This window comes from Haliaeetus albicilla, chromosome W, assembly GCF_947461875.1.
Source record: "Haliaeetus albicilla chromosome W, bHalAlb1.1, whole genome shotgun sequence".
Taxonomy (NCBI): Eukaryota; Metazoa; Chordata; class Aves; order Accipitriformes; family Accipitridae; genus Haliaeetus; species Haliaeetus albicilla.
In genome coordinates, this window is record NC_091515.1 from 11,542,604 (window position 1) to 11,557,698 (window position 15,095).

Genomic DNA, 15,095 nt, shown 5'->3' on the forward strand with positions numbered 1-15,095 from the left:
CAAAACATAGCACTGTACCAGCTACTAGGAAGACAGTTAACTCTATCCCAGCTGCAACCAGGACACCTATTTGTCCTGGTTTCAGCTGGAATAAAGTTAATTTTCTTCCTAGTAGCTGGTATAGTGTTCTGTTTTGGATTTAGGATGAGAATAATGCTGATAACGCCCTGATGTTTTAGTTATTGCTAAGCAGTGTTTATACTAAGTCAAGGACTTTTCAGCTATTCATACCGCCTTGCCATCAGAGGCTGGGAGTGAAAAAGAAGCTGGGAGGGGACACAGCAAGGACAGCTGACCCAAATGAGCCAAAAGGGTTTTCTATACCATATGACGTCATGCCCAGTATATAAACTGGGGGGAGTTGGCCTGGGGGCACTGCGGCTTGGGGATTAGCTGGGCATCTGTCAGCAGGTGGTGCGTAATTGTATTGTGCATCACTTGTTTGTATATTCTATTATAATTATTATTATTATTTTCCCTTCCTTTTCTGTCTTATTAAACTGTCTTTATCTGTCGTGGTTTAACCCCAGCCAGCAACTAAGCACATGCAGCCACTCACTCACTCCCCCTCCACCCAGTGGGATGGGGGAGAGAATCGGAAGGAAAAAGGTAAAACTCATGGGTTGAGATAAGAACAGTTTAATAGAACAGAAAAGAAGAAACTAATAATGGTAATAATAACAATAATAAAATGACAACAGTAATAATAAAAGGATTGGAATATACAAGTGATGCACAATGCAATTACTCACCACCCACCGACCGACACCCAGTTAGTCCTCGAGCAGCGATCCCCCAGCCTCCCCTCCCCCCAGTTTATATACTAGATGTGACGTCACATGGTATGGAATACCCTGTTGGCCAGTTGGGGTCAGCTGTCCTGGCTGTGTCCCCTCCCATCACTCCCAGCCTTCTTGCTGGCTGGGCATGAGAAGCTGAAAACTCCTTGACTTAGTCTAAACATTACTTAGCAACAATTGAAAACATCAGTGTGTTATCAACATTCTTCTCATACTGAACCCAAAACATAGCACTATACCAGCTACTAGGAAGACAATTAACTCTATCCCAGCTGAAACCAGGACATTATCTCAACCCACAAGTTTTACTTTTTTTCCTGATTCTCTCCCCCATCCCACTTGGTGGGGGGCAGAGTGAGTGAGCAGCTGCATGGTGCTTAATTGCCAGCTGTGGTTAAACCACGACACTATTATTAATTTAATGCAGAATGATACCTGCAAGTCCAAGACAGCAGAGGGATTGACACTTGTAGCTAACTGAGCTACCGTTATAGAGCTCACTGCTCACATGCTACCTCCCAATGCCTTTCCTGTCAAAGCTTCCTAAAAAAGCCAGGTTCCTACGAAGTCTTGGCTGGCCACTGAAAATACCTCTCCTTCCTCTTTTACTCCCCGTCTCTGCAAAGGATCACTATGCAAAAGGGAAATAAGAGCTGTAAAATGATTGAGAAAGGCAACACTGGAATTACATGCCTTGCAGCCACTTTTTGGCAGATGATCAAAATGACAGCAAGTGCTCCTTCATATGTCTCTAGGGTCCCAACTTCCCTCCCCACTACCAAGCACCCATCTTCCCCCAGTCATAAATCTCTTCAAATAAGCCCCAGTGCTACGGAAGCGCTGCAGTCTGCCGTGAAGACATAGCTTCTCATCCACTCCAAACTCCTTTCTGGGGAACTAATGAGAAGCATTAAGTATGTGAAGACTATTATGCTGATGTGTCAGCACTTGCACTAACTGTATCTTTTGGAATAATACGCTAAATTATCAAAACAGCTAAAAGCCAAGAGATGAAAAGTAAGGCCTGAATATGAAATTATTCCTAAGTGTGCAGTAAATAAATTGCAGCTCTCAACGTGAATTATAGAATCACTCAAGGTAACATTTCTATAACTGCCTACAGTATAAAATGTTAGGCTCCAAGTATAAAGGGAAATCTGTACTGGAAAATGAACAATATTAATAGTTCATATAGATTAAGAGAAAGCTTTAGCCCTGGGCAACTGCTAGAAAAAAGCATCTTGTCTCTGAATGAGTAGTTCAAATTTATGTCCAAACCAAATAAGTCACTCCATTCAACAGTGTCAGATTTAACTTCTGAGTGCAGACTATTAATCATCATGTCAAAAGAGAAGCAGAGTAATTGTTTTGCCTATAATATCGAGTAACTAGAGGCCTGGCTGAAGCACTTCACTGTTTCTAAAGTCCAAGTATATACTAGGATATAATACTGAAAAACCTACTTCCATTATCTATGTATTTATTAATGGAAATTATGAGAAGTTTAGAGGTAGTCAAGAAATCTAATAAAAAAAGACTGCCTTATTTTTCTCCTGTTACAGTAGAGCAAGCAGTTTCCCTTTAATAGCAAAAGCCAACCTAGCACTTGGGCAAAATGCCTACTGGGAAAACAACATGAGGTTGGTTCATTGTGTATTCTTGTGGTTTCCACTGACTTCTCTTGGAAGGACACCAGATGCAGCTTTCTGGTGGCAATAAACCTATTCGTATAACTTTGCAAACTGCCTGCCATCCTTGTTCCATCAAAGATCAGGAGCATATTGCAGTGCAAAGCACTCAAGAGATGCACTGATTCAATGAATAAAGAAAAAAAAGACTCAACTGCTTTAAGCTTACTCAGCTCAGGAACCCCTGCTGTAGTTTTAAAGCTGCTTCATCCTCCAAGAGAAGGAATTAGTTTTGTCTTCACTATTGCTTAAAATAAAGCAAATAGCTACACACACAGCCAGAAACACTGGAGGGGAGGGGCATAAAAGCCTCATGCAATTTCTTTTTTCAAAGCAAATTCAAAGTATCCATTTTCAAGTAAATTAATTTTAGGCATGACTAATGTAAATATGTGTATTGGGTCTGGCTGAGATGGAGTTAATACTCCCCATAGCAGCCCTCCTAGCGCTGTGCTCTGCATCAGTAGCTAGAAAGGTGTTGATAACACACCAGTGTTTTGGCTACTGCTGAGCAGTGCTCACACAGCATCAAGGCTGTCTCCCCAACATTTTTGCCCCTCCCCTCAATGGCAGGCTGGGGCAGGGCAGGATCTTGGGAGGGGACACAATCAGGACAGCTGACCTAAACTAACCAAACAGATATTCCATACCATATGACGTCAGCTCAGATATAAAAGCTAAGTAAAGGGAGACGGAGGGGGGGGGGGCATTTTGTCTTCCGGAGCAACCACTACGCGTACTGAAGCCCTGCTTCCCGAGAAGCGGCTAGACATCGCCTGCTGATGGGAAGTAGAGAATAACATCATTTGTTTTTTCTTTGCTTTTCGCGTGTGACCTTTGCTTTCACTTTATTAAACTGTCCTTATCTTGACCCATGAGCCTTTTGTTATATTTTCTCCCTCCCCTGTCCAGCTGAGGAGGGGGAGTGATAGAGCGGCTTTGGTGGGCACCTGGCATCCAACCAGGGTCAACCCACCACAATATGAATATATTAATTTATCTTCCTGTTAGGCCTATATTAACCCAGTTCATGTTTTGAGATGTCTTTTATAAACTCTTCTTTTACAACATGGCTAACTGCAATAAAACCCCAGAACCCACATGTGAATCTGTCATCTTCCTTCAACATATTTCAGAAGTGAATACTACAACAGGAGGAAATAAGTAAAAATAGTTTGCTGTTTTAACTTCAATTTTTGTTGTAATGATTCTTATATAAAGTCCTTTATAGTACATCACCTGAAGTTTCATAGATACAATAAGAAAAACCACAAAAGATCTTTACTATAGATTTACTTACATAACTGCTCACCATCTTTACTCATAACATTTTCTGGGGAAAGCTCAAAGAAAGGGATGGGAATAAACAAAAGGCCAATTTTATATTAAAGCAAGCCCCTTTGACACTTCTGCAATGTATATTAAATGCATTCTTAGACTTCTTGACACTTCTAGTTGACTGATGAGAGGATTCAGGGAAACTGTGAAGTACCCTGTTCATTTTTTATACAACGTGTTTATAAGATATGGTAAGTAGCACAGACTATGAAATACTAGGCTTGAATCAGGCAATAAGACTCACTTGTGAGAGCGTACTTGTTAGCTCCATCTTTTCTTGGGACTTTTCCTTTGCTAGTCGTGCAGCTTCTTTGAATTCCTGAAATTTTTCTGCAAACTGAAGGTACATATGTTTAAAAAAAAAAAAGGAAAAAGAGAAAGAGTAGGTGTGAAGTAGTTATATTACATGCAGAAGAGAATGCTGTACTTAATATTTTACAAAGTCAAATTCTGTCAGTAGAATTTTTTAGTTTTTCTCCTTATTAGATATTCGAGTTACACAGTGACATACCTTTCAGACATAATGTACTCTGTTTATATGACAGGAAAATTATTAATTTGTTGCTGACAGTGTTAAAAAACCCACCTCATATATCGCTAATAATAGCGATGCCTTGCACAGCTGCTTTCAGATTCAGGTTTTGCTGTCTTCCTGACAATGAATGATCTGGTTCTGAAGCCTACTGTAGTCACTATTAGCCTAGAGCCTTCAATGAGCTTCATTCTTTCATGACTGAAACAGTACTAATTTCTTCCCAAATTTTAACAACATTTATAATTTCAGTAGCTAATTAAGAAAGCAGCAGTGGGAATATTGAGTCAAGTTCATTTCTTGATTGTTCATTGACATCAATCAAGTTAAAGAACAAATTCATTGAACTAAACACTCACATATACGGAACACTAAATTCAAGAATTTCACATTGAACTGCCATATGAAGCTTGATTTCTCTGCTGCACGTACCTCTTCCAGAAAATAGCTAAAGCAGCAGTTTAGAAATACATGCACCTTTAAACCTGATAGATTAAATAAATTTATTAAGAATAGGGTCTAGATTCTCTGGCTAGAGAAAAATTTGGCTTCATAGATCTCAGCTTGACACTACACTAATTGTTATAGTAGCCGAGCATTCATTTTTGCTTGCTACTGCTTTTATACAGAACATGAGCTTATTATGATCAGCTTAAGACTGAAATGATTCTGCAAAAGCATTGGAAACTTCACCAACAGCTTCTAAATCTCTCCAGCAGCAGCACACAAAGAAATTCTTTTGCACTGTATGTATTTAGAAGGGATGAAGGCTACCTTTGCATGACAATCTCCTCAACTATTTTCAATCAGAACTTCACTTGCTATCCAAGATCTAAAAAACCTTATTGTCTTTAAACTATTCTCCTGGTAGGCTATTAGTATTTGAGGAAGTATCATTTCTCTCCACTCACTGGTATCCTATATTTCAGCTGTCAGGTTATTTAAAAGCATATGTTTCCTGAATATAGAAGGAGACAAAATATACCATCCTGAAACTCTAATTCAGCATCAAAAAAGGTCTCAGAACAGATAATAAAATTGGCAACAGATCACCAGAACTGGATGATACTCATTTAAGAGTTGTAGATAGACCTCTCAAAATCTGATAGATAACCTATTATTTAAATCAGCTTTAGGACCAGAGGATTGGTAAGTGAGAAAACATGATGCTGAGGTTTAGAATGGCTGAAGACATACAAGGCAGTAAATATGATCTTCTGTATCACAGTAGTAGAAACTGTCAAAAAAAAATATATAACGAATGAACAGATAAATAGATAACATTCTAAGAAAAAGCCAACAAGGATAATGTAGAGGAAATTTTCACAAATTTACTAGAATTCCTTGAGGCAATCTCTTGATAAAATTCCTAAATAACAAAGATGAGAACTCATGGTATGAAAGGAAGGGTTCTCTGGAGGATTAATAAATTAAGGAAAAGATGGAAAAATTGTGGAGGGAGACTACAAGAGGAACTCACAAGTACCTGTGATGGTCCTTTTGGAATTTAGCATACTCTTAAGTTATTTAGAATAAATCAGGCCAACTAATTCAAAGGGATAAAACAGACAGCAATCCTGACAAGGAATATTTCTTCCCATACAGCAGGATACTATCAAAAGCACAGATTTATATTCTGGTTGAGAAATTAGCCTCAGTTTTCCCTGAATATCATGGGACATTCTGTTCCTCCTACTACAGCAGCAAGAGGGACTGTGCTAGGAAATTCTGATCCTCTGAAAGGAATATTCTTCAACATAGGAATCATCTTTTAGGTATCACTGACTTCTGCCTGACTCCTGATGGAACAATCTTGAGGTGAATTTGTGGTCTCACATATTGAGAAAAGGTCTAATGAAGATAAACAAATGTTTAATTAATTTTCTTCTATACTGTTTGCATGCGAAGCTGATTAGAGTGCCTTTATTTTTATACTGGATAGTCTCGCTCCACTAATTCTCACAGTCACAATAATCATCCAGAAAGAGGTTACCACTGTTTCACTCTATCCTAGTAATCAGTTTAGGAGGACAAAGGCACATGAACCAAAAAGGAATAGTCCAAAAGTCAAACACTTGATATATGCTTTGGAAATCATCTGCTTGTTTAGAGTGACATAGCTAAGCAGACAATGATCTGAGAATAACCAGTTTATTAGAAGACATGACTTCTTTTATTATCTCTGCTCTTATTGTTTGCTTCATTAACCTGTTGATATCGGTCACAGACTAGACTAAGTTTTTTGTGGTTGCAGGCTGTCTTTTGCTCCCTGGAACTTGAAATATTTCATTGGGGCCCAGAGACAGTACTCCAAAACAAATTACATACAACAGGGCTGTTCACTTAGGGACTTTGATAAACAAAGTACAGAAAAGAAGTTTCAGAATCAATTTTTAAGGCAACTTCTAGAAGCAAGCTGTTTCTGAACAAATCCATTAATACAATTTATCTGTTAGCACTATTACTAACATCCAGTAGTACCTTGAGCCCTAAATTAGATTTCATGTCCTACAATGCTAGGTGTACCAAAGAGCGCTCTGGTAAACCTGACTACAGTGCCAGTGCACAGAAGTGGGAGTTAGTAATCTGAGCAGAGACACAAGAGAAGATAGATGTGATTTCTCTGAAGCTACACAGCAGATCCAGGGTTTCTAATTCAGCTTTTCTGATTCCAAGACCGATATATCTACCAATTCCAGTGACTGAATAGACCGTAATCTAAACAAAAGTTTCTTTTCCCTCCATCAAATATGTTTGCTAATTTTATAATAACACAAAAAGTTTCACCTTTAAGAATTTTAGTAGCAATGATCAGCAATTTTAATTCACATGAAAATCACGATTTGATAATTAAGATATAATGCAAGGGAAACAGTTTGCTGAAAAGGTCCTGAAGATTCATCACCATAAGCTTCTGAAAAGGTCTGTGACTTGGCATTTTTCTCAACAGATCTGTGTATTCTTCATAAATCACAGCAATCTGAGTAACTGCTAATCAAACATGTACTTAAGACAAAATATCTACTGTAGCTTTTCAGATTATTTTTTCAACAGCAATATAAAGTTTTAAGCCAAGGACATACTGAAAACTCTTAGACATCAGTTTGAGGGCAGTGAAAGAATGGGATTGAAACAACTGTAACTAAGAAGGAAGTAAGTATCACTTGGGGAGAGCAAGGAAAGAATGAAGGAAAGGACATATGAAAAAAATCAAAATATTTTCACTGGCAAGGGCAACCCAGTGTTGAAAGGCAGGCAAACACAGGCTATGCATGACTCCAGCATGATACTTTGCCTCCAAAGAAGCATTCCATGATTAAGGAAAACAATCTAGCATATGAGAGGTAAACTAAATTAGGATTTATGCTAAATCCTTTGAAATATTAACAAAAGTTATTACTATGTTGGCAAGCAAGTGTCTCTAGGATATACACACCAATTTAAATAAATGACAAAGTTTCTAAGTTCACTGAAGCAATGATGCGTGCACAAATGCACGTGCATATATTCAATATTAGTAGCACTCAGAATTTCCTGGGTTTGTGTTGCTTCGTAGAAATGAAAGCTATCAGATTATGAAAGGAAGAAATCTTACAAGCATATCACACTGTCCAAATAAAGCAGATGTACTGGTTCTTTTTTTAATGGTTTTCTGACAGGCCCATGCTTATCCTTGGATAGTGACAATTACTTTCTCAAAAGGGCCAGTATGATTTTTTTAATAACAAACCAACCATTATTTCTTACTCAAACATTTATTATACATTCCTTTTTATTGCATTTGGCTTTCCAGATCTTTTGTATATTTCAAAGATTAAAATTCTCTGCTTAATGTAGAAACATGTTTTTAAACTGAAAATGGAATTCCTCATCTGGAGAAAAACAACATTGGCTTTTACAGGTTCCTGGACTCATCTACCAGAGTAGTATCAATAACAATAGGAACTGTAGAAAGTGTGCTCACAGGAACCATACCATCACTTTGAGAAAAAGGAGTTACTGCTTTCCTTGGATTAAGGTGGACTTCCCTCCTGCACAAGTAGACCAGAAAAAAAACCTCATAGGGCACTGAGTTTCTTTAGTAAAAATTTCAACTTTTGTATTCCAACAAGAAAACGTAGTTTTCTTTTACATTGAATATTTTTCCCACTAGCTTTACTTTAAGCCTGCACATGTTGAAATATCTGTAATTTGACGCACTACACAGCAGAAAAGTGAAAGTGAACGTGGCTTAAAAGACAAAAATGCATCTGAAGACTTCCAACATTTTTTTTCTAGATCTAAACACAGAAGAAACACTACATAGTCTACTCCTTTAAATTCTATACTGAAAAACTGTAATGGAAGAACAACTTTAAAGAAGAGAAACTTAACAAAACCTAACAAGTGAATACTTAGAAAGTATTAACAGCATACACTGTGATAGCTAAATCTCTCTCCTTTCCTCAGTCAGTTAAAAGAAAATTCATAGCCAACAAAGTGTTATAACAATATTGTCTTGTCTTTTTACATTATGGATACAGAACATTTTTTGTAAACTATTTTTAAATAACAACAGTAGTGAGCACTGAGTCAAGATACAACCAGCAGGAATCAAATACTCTTAAGCTGCTTGACTGGCCAAATAGTTGTCATTGGTCATACTTACTTTTGAAAGGTGATGTTCAGATGAAAATCCCAAGCCATAGACTGTATTTGCCCTGCTGTCTGCCCATTGGCCAAACTTCTGGGATGTTTTAGTAAATGTCATGTTGGGAGTGATAGTGCTATTTATTATTGCCTGAAAAAAAAGTAATAGTTGTAAAAAAGGGGTTCTGTGGTTTTGATTTTTTTAAAAAGACTACTCAATAATTGAAAATGCCAGTATTATAGACAAGTATCTGTGTACACTGAATGAGACAAACTTGCAACTAGGGAACAGTTTTCTTCTAATTTAATCACAGCTAAAATTACAAAAGCATATATTGGCATACATTCTTTAAAAGGAGCAAAAGCGGGGGGGGCATCTGTTTGCAATTGCAAGCAGTCATTTAATAGTTAGCAAGTCAAAAAAAAGTCCTTTAAAGCATCCACATAGACTAATGAGATCAGAATAGAAGAACTAGCGAAGTCTTTTTTTGTCTCATAAGTGTATTTCTTTGTCCCCTAAGGCAATGCCTCTCAAGATCCACTGTAAGCTCCACAGATGCATTCCCCTCCTTGCATATGCAATCCTCACTGGAAAAGATGCAATAAAACAAGAAGCATAATTTATTTTTAAGTTTCTGTATTGCAAGAATCTGTTTTTCCTTTATACATACACAAACATGACTAACAGTGACAGGGTCATACACCAACTACAGAAGAGCTACTCTTAGAATAGATTTTTCTCCTCTAGTTCTTGTTACGTACAGGATGAAAGAGGCGCATCTTCCAGCATACAACTTCTGCTAATGTAAACAAAAAACTACAACTATTCAATTATATGCTGGTTCCACTAAAACCAGCTAAAGTTTTACCATGGATTTCAACAGTATTTTCATCACATTAAAGTTCGTCTAACATATTCTAAATCTGTGATGTGGAACTGTCCAGTTGACTTAAAGTATGTCAGGATAGTCTTATAATGACACCAATGGGTTCCATTTAACTAAAAATTGATGGTTATTACAGTTTATAACCAGCCAATGTGAACAAGAAAGACTAGCCACAAAACCAGATATGTGTACTGGAAGTGAAATGCAGGCATGCTTTCTCATCTGTCTGGTGCTACTAAGAGTTTCAGCCACATTTGTTAAATAATTCACAGCCCTTTCCATAAAACACTGGTTAGTAGGTGCTTTGTAACACCCATGTGAAAGAGAATGTCCTTAAAACTTCCCAGAAAATAGCATACACTGTGAGCAGAACAGTTCAGGAAGAATCTTACATGCCAGTTATTGTGCTCCAAAGGTTATTGTCAATATGGGTCCTACTGTCTCACACTACAGAGCTGGGAATCTTTTGAACATCAGTGTGCACATGCTTTGTTCTGCTCCCATGAAACCATAACTCCTGCCTTACCCCCAGCAGTTCAAAGCCAGTGATTACTGTAGAATCCTAGAGCAGCAACAAAATTCACAAGGTCCAAACCAACTTCTCTGTTGGAGATAAAGAAATCTTAATTTTATTCTTTGAGTAGCAGGAACTGGACTGATGCATAGAGAATAACAATACTTTCTCAGGATGGTGACAGTGAGAAACTTCAACATCAGAGAGACCAAGTACTGCTCTCCCAAGCCTGAGATCTTCTAGAAGTCAAATCCATCCTATGCTACTTGTGTGAGATGGCCATCTGGATGGATATTAAAGTGAGTAGTTATGGAGTTTACTTAGCATCCTCTGCTTCTGCTAAGATTTAGGTAGCACTGGAGCACAGCTACCATCAACATCACATTTTCTCTGAATTCTACAGGGCAAGCCTGTAAAATTTACAGCTGAGGGGCCAACTAAGCCCACAAACAGCTTCCATGTGCATATGCTGATTCTCAGATGAAGTGGGGGAGAGGAGTATTGCAAGAAAGTTCAGAAGAACACATTGTATCACAACATGTAGAAAGGCAAGCAAAGATACTGCAGCACAGATGAATTTAACAAAAGTGGCATCTTTGGCAGCTCCACTATGCTGGCATTAAATTGTAAGAACAAATCTGGATGTAGCTGAGGATATCAAACAGGCAGTTCTATCTGATAACCTTTGCCTCAAAATGCAAATTTTGGCTACCATTGTGTTGTGGTTTAACCCTAGCCAGCAACTAAGCACCACGCAGCCGCTCGCTCACTCACTCCCCCCCATCCAGATACTGTATGTGACTATAAAATATGGCCTGTACACTGAACACCTTATAGTCCTAGAATGTTTTCTGGAGTCAAGTTAAAGGGAGATGCATCATTTCTTGTGCCAGGTATTTTAAGAGGAGACAATAGCTTCAGAAAACATTATACAGAATGTAGAAAGAATAAGCAGACATCGTTTCTATAGGACCTATCTCAGCTGAATCTGGCTCACAGACCCATTGATACAGAATAAGGGGGAAAAAAACCCCAACCTCTCTCAAAATAGACCACAGATCTCCACAAACAAATTCAAGTGGAAATCTGTGATGTACAGTAGCATCTCTCAGAGGTGAGTGAAAATCAGGTCTTAAAAATGTCCTTTTGTTTTCAAAAAGAAATATTTAATGATGTTCAGATAATCAGTACAGAAGTTAAATTTTATCCAGGAATCCTACTGGAACCAACCGACCTAAAGAAGGGGAAGGGTGTGGGGCAGAAATGGGCTTATCACTCAAATCTCAAGTGTATCTCTCTTTGTAGTAGGTTGACCCTGGCTGGATGCCAGGTGCCCACCAAAGCCACTCTATCACTCCCCCTCCTCAGCTGGACAAGGGAGAGAGAATATAACAAAAGGCTCCTAAATCGAGATAAGGACAGGGAGAGATCACTCGGCAATTACTGCCACAGGCAAAACAGACTCGACTTGGGGAAAATTAATTTAATTTATTGCCAATCAAATCAGAGTAGGATAATGAGAAATAAAACCAAATCTTAAAAACACTTCCTCCCCACCCTGCCCTTCTTCCCGGGCACAGCTTCACTCCCGAATTCTCTACCTCCTCCCCCACAGAGGCACAGGGGGAAGGGGAATGGGGGTTGCAGTCAGTTCATCACACATTGTCTCTGCCGCTCCTTCCTCCTCAGGGGGAGGACTCCTCACGCTCTTCCCCTGCTCCAGCGTGGGGTCCCTCCCATGGGAGACAGTCCTCCATGAACTTGTCCAACGTGAGTCCTTCCCATGAGCTACAGTTCTTCACGAACTGCTCCAGCATGGGTCCCTTCCACGGGCTGCAGTCCTTCAGGAGCACACTGCTCCAGCGTGGGTCCCCCATGGGGTCACAAGTCCTGCCAGAAAACCTGCTCCAGTGTGGGCTTCTCTCTCTCCACAGGTCCACAGGTCCTGCCAGGAGCCTGCTCCAGCGCGGGCTTCCCACGGGGTCACAGCCTCCTTCGGGCACCCACCTGCTCCGGCGTGGGGTCCTCCACGGGCTGCAGGTGGATATGTGCTCCACTGTGGACCTCCATGGGCTGCAGGGGGACAGCCTGCCTCACCATGGTCTTCACCACAGGCTGCAGGGGAATCTCCGCTCCGGTGCCTGGAGCACCTCCTCCCCCTCCTTCTTCACTGACCTTGGTGTCTGCAGAGTTGTTTCTCTCACATATTCTCACTCCTCTCTCTGGCTGCAGTTTATGTTCCGCAGCAACTTTTTTTCCCCTTCTTAAATATGTTATCACAGAGGTGCTACCACTATCGCTGATTGGCTTGGCCTTGGTCAGCGGCGGGTCTGTCTTGGAGCTGGCTGGTATGGGCTCTGTCAGACATAGGGGAAGCTTCCAGCAGCTTCTCACAGAAGCCACCCCTGTAGCCCCCCTCCTACCAAAATCTTGCCATGCAACCCCAATATACTCTCAAACTTTCCTTACTGCAGTCTAAGTGGACATACTTATGAGTTGCCATCACTTACTGGCTTACCGCTCAGCACCTGAGCCACTGTATACTGAGCAGCCACATGCACGTCATTCTCTCCAACGTACAAACCCACAGGGTGCTGTAAACCCCACCAGCACAGAGGTTTACAAGTAAACCTAGTTGGATCATACATCTGTTCCCCCTGAGGGAGGGGCATGAGAGCTGCAAAACCAATATGGTTCAACAAGCATTTTTGGCAGCTGGCAACATGCAATTTTGAGACATTTTCAATGTAAAATTTGTTTTAAAAGAAAACCAAAAAATCATCTTTATTCCATTTCATTTCAAAACTCAAAACTGGACAATTAAATTGTATAGCTTTTTCTCCTTTGCAAATTTAATGCTTCTGTCTGACCAATTGACAATGTAAGGAATTGCAAGCTCAGATGCCAGTAGTGTTACTGACACCCAACTGTATGCCATATAGCAGAGAGACTCTGGATGCTCTGTGAACTTAAGAATGCTTTATATTTATATTTAGCCCTTTTTACATACTACATTATGTATGTGCAGACATGTTAAAAAAGATGGGGCTATAATTAAAAATAAAAAAATTCTCTGGGAACCATGCTGAAAACCTCCTAAAAATTCTTCTATGGGTCCCCCTGCTATTCACCTGGATATGTTTCAAAGCAATGTTGTGATGCCTAAAACAATGGCTCCTTCTTAATCATGATTGGAATCCTAGATCATAGTCAGACATGTAACACTTTGATGAAAACATTATTAGGACTGCAGCAATCACAGAGAGAGTAAATAAAAGTGATAGATTGCATTATCAATATACCTTGCTAATAGCACTGCAAATGCGAAGGATATGCTGCAATAGACAAAAGAGCAAACAAATAGATGAACAACTGCTTGACAGTGCAACTCAGCAGCCACTTTTCAAGAATTGCAGCTTTGGACAAAGGCAGAGGAACCCCAGTGGATATCAGAATAAGGATTTTGCAAACTGTGCAGATCAATTAAGATGCTACAGATTACAACTAGTAGCCTTGATTTCATACAGCATCTAGTCCCAGTCCCAAAGTCTTTTATAAACAGTCACACAAAAGGTATTTTAATTATTTGACAGAACGAAATCATTTGAAGGAGTGCTGAGAAGGTAAGAAACAGTCAAAGTTAAAGTTGGAAAAAATTTTGATAGGCTTTGATACCAGAGTCTCAATCACCTAAAGTAGTATCATATAGAGATCTTTTTGACATTATTGTTATTACTATATTTTATTATTTATTTTTATTTTAGTTATTCAACTGTTCTTATTTATTATAATAATATAATAATAATAATAGTAATGAAAAGGAATATAACAGAGAGAGAACTAAAACCCAAGAAAAGACAAGTGATGCACAATGCAATTGCTCACCACCCGCTGACTGATACCTGAGCAGCAATCCGCCCCTCCCGGCCAACTCCCCTCAGTTTATATACTGAGCATGACGTTCTATGGTATGGAATATCCCTTTGGCTAGTTCGGGTCAGCTATCCTGGCCATGCCCCCTCCCAGCTTCTTGTACACCTGCTTGCTGGCAGAGCATGGGAAACTGAAAAATCCTTAACTTACTTAGGATAAGCACTATTTAGCAACGAAAAAAACATCAGTGTGTTATCAACATTATTCTCACACTAAATCCAAAACACAGCACTGCACCAGCTACTAAGAAGAAAATTAACTCTGTCCCAGCCAAAACCAGGACAAACAGCAATACTCTGGATTTAAAAAAAGAAAAAAAACCAAAAAAAACCAGAGTAATGTTTTTCAGCTTTCAATAAATAGCCAAGAAATCTATGTGAATACTGCCATGCTCTAACAGAGTATTTTAGTTCCAACCATTGTGAACTGACACATCTCCATAAGTTGCAAATTAAAGTCTCTTGAAAGGATTATAGCTTTTGATTACACTCTGTGTATCTTTAATGTCCTTATTGCAAAGATGTCTGACATGCCATTTGTAAAGTTACTGGTTTTATACCTGTTGAGGATTTCTTGGCTGGGCGAAGGCATGTGAGCAATCCAGCCATTAGGTGGGAACAAAGCATAAGTTTACAACATGCTGGAGCGGACAAGGACGCTGTGTCCTTGTACGCTGGGAAAAAGAAGATAAGAAGAGCCTGACAAACAACACCTGGATGCTGAAGAATGAGATAAGTAACTGCTGGACACCTCGTGAAGAAGCTTGCGCAGCCA

General features: G+C 39.3%; 1 protein-coding gene across 1 annotated transcript in view; it reads right to left on the reverse strand.

Moving 5' to 3' along the window:
* LOC104313270 (homer scaffold protein 1) overlaps positions 1 to 15,095 on the reverse strand; it is a 146,981-nt gene that overhangs the window by 91,623 nt on the left and 40,263 nt on the right. The window contains exons 3-4 of the mRNA XM_069774873.1: positions 9,007 to 9,138; positions 4,071 to 4,163 (exon numbers count right to left, since the gene is read on the reverse strand). Of these exons, the coding sequence (XP_069630974.1) occupies positions 4,071 to 4,163; positions 9,007 to 9,138 (225 nt within the window). The remainder of the gene's footprint in view (positions 1 to 4,070; positions 4,164 to 9,006; positions 9,139 to 15,095) is intronic.